This window comes from Chrysochloris asiatica, unplaced genomic scaffold (assembly GCF_000296735.1).
Source record: "Chrysochloris asiatica unplaced genomic scaffold, ChrAsi1.0 scaffold00446, whole genome shotgun sequence".
Classification (NCBI taxonomy): domain Eukaryota; kingdom Metazoa; phylum Chordata; class Mammalia; order Afrosoricida; family Chrysochloridae; genus Chrysochloris; species Chrysochloris asiatica.
In genome coordinates, this window is record NW_006408964.1 from 156,745 (window position 1) to 164,672 (window position 7,928).

General features: G+C 47.2%; 1 protein-coding gene across 1 annotated transcript in view; it reads left to right on the top strand.

Moving 5' to 3' along the window:
- Positions 1-7,928, top strand: part of PRKX (protein kinase, X-linked) — a 72,109-nt gene that overhangs the window by 35,602 nt on the left and 28,579 nt on the right. Inside the window, exon 3 of the mRNA XM_006877237.1 lies at positions 4,572-4,835. Within this exon, the coding sequence (XP_006877299.1) occupies positions 4,572-4,835 (264 nt within the window). The remainder of the gene's footprint in view (positions 1-4,571; positions 4,836-7,928) is intronic.

Below are 7,928 nucleotides of genomic sequence, written 5' to 3' on the forward strand. Positions count from 1 at the left end.
GCTCTTAGGAGTTCGGAGCCGTTCTGTTCTGTCCCGTAGGGTCCCTGTGCGTCAGAATCCACGCGATGGCTGCGAGGTTTTACTCCTGGTGAAACAGCCCTGTTGGTTAAACACTCATGTGCTAGCTAATGGGTTAGTGGTTTGAACCCAGCAGCGGCTCCACGGGAGAAGAGATGAAGTTGTCCACTCCTAATCTTGTTTGGTGCCGTCAAGTCGTTTCCGACTCGGAGTGACTCTATTATACATGAGAGAAGGAAGCTCGGTCCTCCGCCAACCTCACGGTGGTTTGTTAGGTTTGAGCCCATCGCTGCTAGAAGGGTTGCAGCCTGGGAAACCTCTGCCCTTACCCTTAGAGGGGTACTGAGTCCGGCAGAATGGTGGTGAGGTCAAGAGCCTCTGGTAGAGTCATACCGTCGACCTCGTGGTTCAAACTGACCTCGCGGTCCAGTGTTTTGTTCCACAGAGCCGAATCTACTGCCATTTAAAAGTGAAGATGCAGACCCCTCCTTTGTCTCTTTCGTCATTGCTTTGCAAGGAGCAGATGGCGAGCCTGAAGGAAGCCAGTCTCTATTCCTGATCTTCTCTGAGAACAATGTGGACATGTTGGCAGGGTTTTATTTTGGAGGGTGGAAGTCGGCTCAACATGTAAATAAAGAAAATAAAACTGTCTTGTTGATTCACGATACACAGCACATGACGTTCCCGTGTGAGACTTTAGAACTACCTACCCTCCATGAGGTTTTCAAAGCCTGTCATCTTTACAGAAGATCTCCAGGCCTTTGTTCCGTGGTACCACCGGGTGGGTTGCAGCTACCAAACTGTTGTTGTTGTTAAGTGCTGACGAGCCGCTTTTTGATTCACAGCGCCTCCATGTACCAGAGTAGAACTCCCCCTCAGGGAAATGTTTGTTCTTCATCTTTATGGTGAGAGATTGCCAGACCTTTCCTCCGCTGCGACACTGAGTGGCTTCCAGTTGTCGACCTCTCTGTTTGCAGTGAATCATAAATGATTTGTGGCATCCAGTGCCATAAAAAGGAATGTTTAAATTTTCGTTGTGACAGGGTAGCGATAGTGTTTCCCGAGGTCTGTTTCTGCAACATACAGGTCTTGGATCTCTGAAAGCTTTCTCTCCCCTACAGAGGTCTCGGTGGTGGAAAATAGTCACAGAGAGAAGTACAGGGAGAGAGCGGGCAGTCCTTCCCTTACCTCTGGGGGACGAGTGGAACACAGAAGCAGAATTCTGAGGGACGAGTTGTTTGTTGTCTGAATGAGATGGTGATGGGGTGGTGGGGAGCAGATCATTTTAGATGAGGAAACAGGTGAGCAAGGAGCTGGGGGCACAGGCAGAGACTTGAATCATTTTGGGGTGAGTGAGAGGGTGTAGGGTGTGGAGCAGAAAGTTAGCTGTGGATTACTGGGTAATTGTGACGCTGTGGGCTAATGCACCAGACTGCAAAGTCGTTTGAACCGCAAGGTCGGCGGTTCAAGCTCACCAGCTGCTTCTTGGAAACCCTATACAGGGTCGCTATGGGTCAGAATCGACTCGACGGCACTTAACAACAACAACCCAAATGTATTGCCATCTAGTCTGTTAGGACTCTTAGCGACCCTAAGAGGGTAGGACGGAGTAGAACTGCCCCGTTGGGATTCCCACACGGTAAACTTTATAGGATCAGACTTTCTTATCTCTCCCCCATAGAACGGGGGGTAGGTTTGAACTGCTGATCTTGCAGTTACCTGTTTGATGCTTCACCCACCACGCCACCAGGATGGTTTTGTTGTTTGTTATCAAATGTCATCAAGTTGGTTCTGACTCAGCAACCGAGGAGCGGCTGGTGGTTATGAGCCACCGACCTTGTGGTTTGAACCACGGACCTTGGGCATTGTCCCACAGCACCACACCAGGACAGTTGGGATGGCTATGTGAGGACAGGGACAGGTCAGGTAGGATTTGAAAGCTTCATCGTCCTTACAGATGGGTGCTGGGGTGTGAGGAAGAAGGAGGGGCTGGCCCTTCTCATCTTGAAGCATGGTGGGAATCTGGGGTAGCTCAGTATCGGGGAGCAGCCGTCGTACTGTGGGGTCTTGTGTGATGCTGTGATGTTGGAAGCTGTGCCACAGGGATTTCAAACACCAGCAGGGTCCCCCATAGTGGAGCTGCCACACTAGGAAAGACTAGGAAGAAAGACCTGGCTGTTTACGTCTGAAAAGTCAGACAAGGAAACTCCTGTGGAGAAAACAGAACATCATCTGACTCAGAGTTCTGGAAGATGAATCCCATAGGTTGGAAGGCTCTCAAAACACGCAGTGGCCCCCCACTCTGGAGTTCAGCCGATGAATGTGGTGAAGATGATGCAGGAAATGGGCAACATTTCCTTCTGTGATGCGTGATGGCACCGTGACTCGGATCTGCCTCCACAGCCTCAGCGACATCAGCATTCAGGGGTGGGGAGTGGGGTGAGGAAGGCCCAAGGAGGGTGGTGTTCAGCTGGGTTGGAAAATGGAAGATGGGTCGGCACCCCTAGTTTCAGGCCGTGTTGGAGCAGGTGCAGATAGGGAATCTCAGAACAGGGATGCGTTTCTCCTGTTCTGACGAGGTTGGTCCAGCGCTGGGCCTCACGAGTGAAGAGCGCTCTCCCCGCAGACCCCGGGTCAGAGGCAGGAGGCTCTGGGCACCTCAGCTCCAGACACAGCGGACGGGATTATAGTCAGCCCTCGAAGGCTGTTCAGGAACCTTTTCCTGTTTGTGTTTCTATTCTTTTCCGGATGCCTGCGGTCTGAACTCGGCTCCCTTTCCTCCTTGTACCCACCCGAACCGTCTGCAAACCAGCAACTGGGTGGTATGCATGTAGGAACATTTGTCTAAGCTCAGTGAGCTATTCCACACACACACACACATGCAGAGAGAGATTTGTCATATACATACACCACACATAGACAGTACATATATTTGCCACACAGACATACCACGCACATCATACACAAACACAGAAACTGCGCACAGACACACCCGTACAGTATAAGAACCAGCGGCTGGTGTGCTTACTGAGGTGATGGAGCTCAGAAAGCCGCAGCCCACACACAGACATATCACATACCCACACAGAAACACTACACATAGACACAACCCTAACCACACCCACACACAGACACATCACATACCCACACAGAAACACTACACACAGACACAACCCTAACCACACCCACACACAGACATATCACATACCCACACAGAAACACTACACACAGACACAACACTAACCACACCCACACACAGACATATCACATACCCACACACAGACATATCACATACCCACACAGAAACACTACACACAGACATCACATACCCACACAGAAACACTACGCACAGACACAACACTAACCACACCCACACACAGACATCACATACCCACACAGAAACACTACACACAGACACAACCCTAACCACACCCACACACAGACACACCTAGGCAGGGACAACACACATACCCTTGCACATACCTGTATGAACCCTTACCCAGACACAGACAACACACACAGACAGCAGATTCAGCGTTTGCACATCTGGTGGTTTCTGGTAGCACCTTTGTCGCACAGGGCCGTCAGAGCCCCAAGTTTACTCGGAAAGGCCTGTTGAATGTACGAGCTACATTCTGTGAATACAGGTCCATACCGGGATTAGAGAAATCAGCGTTCATTGGGATTTCAGAACACTGGTTTGGTGTTTTAATTTTTTAACTCCTCTTATCTGACTTTAAGGAGCTCTGGTAGTGTGGTGCTTACCAATCGGGCTACTAACCTCAAGGTCAGTGTTCGAAACTACCAGCTGTTTGTGGGAGAAAGAGGATGCTTTCTGCTTCTGTAAACATTTGCAGCTTCAGAATCCCTATATAGCATCACTGTGAGTTGCAGCTGATTCTATAGCACACCACCACCATAGTGTCACTAGGAGTATGAACCATCTTGAAGGCACTTACAACAACATATGTATACACACACACACAAAACCCATTTTGTTTCTGTTCTTAAAAGTGCCGTGGAGTTGGTTCCGACCCATAGCGGCCCTGTATAATGTTTCCAAGGAGCAGCTGGTGAGCTTGAACTGCCGACCTTGCAGTTCAAATGGCTTGACAGTCTGGTGCGTTAACCCACAGGGTCATGCCAGCACTCACTCATTCACACATTGTCTTTCTCTTTTTATATATATATGTACACACACAAGCACACATATATAGGTATTGTTGTTAAGTACATAAACATATATGCACATAGATACAGACGTATAAAACCCATTTTGTTTCTGTAGAGATCAGTGATTTCTTATGGGCAGGTGGAAATTTGCAGACGGTCAGCCTTTGAGTTGCTAAATGAAAGGTTGGACATTCGTGTCAACCTCGAGGTACCTCAGAAGAAAGTCCTGGCAATCAGCCACCGTAAACTGGTGCCCAGGCAGCTCTCCTCTCTCTCTCTTACACACACACACACACACACACACACACACGGGGTCGCCTCGCAGGTGGCGAATGGGGGATCTTGACTCTGTCTTCATCGTAGGTTCCTTGTCCTGGCAGGTTCTGGACGTCCCACGATGACCGCTTCCTGTACATGCTGATGGAGTTTGTCCCGGGCGGTGAACTCTTCAGCTACCTGCGGAACCGAGGCCGTTTCAGCAGCGGAGCGGGGCTCTTTTATTCGGCGGAGATTGTGTGCGCCATCGAGTACCTGCACTTGAAAGAGATAGTGTACCGTGACCTGAAACCTGAAAATATCTTGATAGACAAAGAAGGGCACATCAAACTCACCGACTTCGGGTTCGCCAAGAAGCTGGTGGACAGGTAAGGACAGCTGGTGCAGGGGGCAGCCGGTGGTCAGGTAAGTATGGCTCGGTGCAGAGGGGATAGTGGATGAAGGCCACGAAGGGCCGGATTCTGGGTTACACAGTGCAAGGACTGGTTCTTCACAGAGGACACCCTCACACCCCTAAAACCAGGACCTTGTTGTTGTTGGCTGCTGGCGAGCTGATTTCCAATTCCTGGTGACCCACCCCGTGTGACAAAAAAGCAGCACAGCTCCTTAGAGCTTCCTAGGCTGTGGTATTTCTGGGAGCAAGTGACCAGGACTTTCTTCTGCTGCACGTCTAAGGCAGTTTCGAACCTTGAAATTAATCAGAGTGCCTAATTCCGTATGTAAATACTGTTGTGTGCCATTGAGTCCATTGTGGCTCATAGTGCCCCCATGCGACAGAGCAAAACTGCCCTCTGTGGTCTCCTAGACTGTCACCTTTATGGAGGCAGATTGCCAGCTCTTTCTTCCCAGCTCTTTCTTCTACTACACCAACACTCGTTGGGTTTGAACTGTTGACCTTTAGAATAGCAGTTGAGGAATTAATCCCCCATGCTACCGTTCTGTGCGTTCACGTTGTTTCTGACTCGTAGTAACTCCATGTCGCAGAGCAGCACTGCCCCATAGAGATTGCTAGGCTACAACCCTATGGGAGATTGCCAAGTCCTTCTTCCGCTGCACGTCTAAGATGGGTTTCAGCATTTACTCCCCCATGTTAATGTTACGTGCCGTCCTGTTGATTCCGACTTATCGCGCCCACGCAGGACAGAATAGACTTGCTGCCACACTGGGTCTCCTACACTGTAACCTTTACGGAAACAGATTGCCAAATGTTTTTCCTGAGAAGCTGCTGAGTGGGTTTGAACTACCGACCTTGGGATCAGTATCTCATCAAGCAACAGTTTTGCCCCCAGGGCTCCTTGTGGTTCAGCCTCCCTCGTGTGCTGTGGTCTGGATTGTGTTTGTGATGTGGTGGGCCAGAACCCGCTCTTTCTACCCGAGATCACCACAGTGCCCATGGTGGGTTTCAGGACAAGGATGTCAGTTTTAAGGGTGAGCTAGTGTGGCACTGACTGCAGGGTAAGCACTGGACCGACCTCAAGGTTAGTTTGAACCACAAGATCGGCGGTTCAAAGCCACCAGCCGCTTCTTGGAAGCTCTGGCAGAGACACTATGAATCAGAACCGACTTGATGATAGCACTTAATAGCAACAAAACTGCAACCAAAAATAGTTGTGTAATGATAGAGATATGTATGATGTATTTGTAACTATTGTATGGTCTCAAGTGTGGCAACAGTAGGGAGGTGGGCCCAGGATCGGGCAGTGTTTCGTTCTGCTGTGCATCAGGTCGCTGTGAGTCTGTACCGACCCGATGGCCAATAACAACAACAAATGTGTCTGAATCAAAAGAGGGATGTATCAAGGTCTGATACATGCCTTATTAGAATGTCACAGAACTAATACATAAATATGAGATGGATTGGCCAAGTGGCAGCAAATGGAGTCAAGTGTGGCAGCAATAGTGAGGTTGGCCCAGGATCGGGCAGTGTTTCATTCTGCTGTGCATCAGGTCGCTGTGAGTCGGTACTGACTCGATGGCACCTAACAACAACAATAACATGTACTAGGGGACTTCAGAAATGTCATTGGAAAAATTCCATTATCTTTTCATTTCATTTTTCAATGGATTCCCACCCCCACCAACCTCCCTCATATATATGTGTATTTGCAAATATATATGGAATCCTGGTGTGGCGCTGTAGGGTGACCACTAGACCACAAGACCCTTTGAATCTCAAAATTGATGGTTCAAGCTTACCAGCTGCTCCTTGGAAACGTCCATACAGGGTTGCTATGAGTAGGAACCGATTTGATAACACTTAACAACCACAGTAGCTGTATAATGTATATTTATGTATAATATGTAAAGATGCATATAGATTTATAGAATATTTATATATGTATTTATACTCTATGTATTTTCATTTGTGTATGTATTTTGTGTTGGGACGAGTAGCTCTAACTTTGAAATAGTATAGTTGATATGGTTTTAGAACCATAAATAAATATTTTTTAAAGATTACTCACATATATATGAAGATGCTTCAGAATGTTTTTCTAAGAATTTTTTGAGGCCCCTTGGTATATATATGTATGTGTGTTTATTGGGAGCATGGTGGCTCTGTGGTATAAGTGCTGGACTGTGAACTACAAGGCCACCAGCTTGAGCCCACCAGCTGCTCCGTGAAAGAAAGATGGGGCTTTCTGTTCCTGTGAAGAATTGCAGCCTCGGAAACCCGAAACAGGGTCACTGCGAGATGGAACCGATTTGGTGGCACTTAACAACAATAACAACTTAACAAACAAACAATGTGTTTGTAGAAAAATCAAACTATATCCATGTATCTGTATAGCTTTATCATCTGTCTCTGTCTGTCTATCTATCTATCTATCTATCTATCTATCTATCTATCTATCTATCTATCATCTAATCTGTTAAATATCTATCATCACTTCTATTACATCTGTGTATCTATCTGTTTATCACAGCTGTCTGTCTTGTTTATCATCTATGTTATCTTTTATCTTTTATATCTATTATCTATCTATCTATCTATCTATCTATCTATCTATCTATCTATCTATCTATCTATGTCTCACCTATCACTTATCTTACCTGTCTATTATATCTTTCTGTCTGTCTGTCTATCTATCTGTCTGTCTATCTATCTATCTATCTATCTATCCTATCCTATCATTTATCTTACCTATTATATCTGTCTGTCTGTCTATCTCACCTATCATTTATCTTACCTATTATATCTGTCTATCTAACCTATCATTTATCTTACCTGTCTATTATATCTATCTGTCTGTCTGTCTGTCTACCTATGGATATAGAGATACAGAATCCTGTTGTGGCGTTGCAGGATAATGCGCTGGACTGTAAAGTCGGTTTGAATCTCAAGGTCGGTGGTACAAGCTTATCAGCTGCTCCTTGGAAACCCTACACAGGGTCACTATGGGTCGGAACCGATTCGACGCACTTCACAACAACAGCATTGAGGTGGGGGTTGGAAAGGC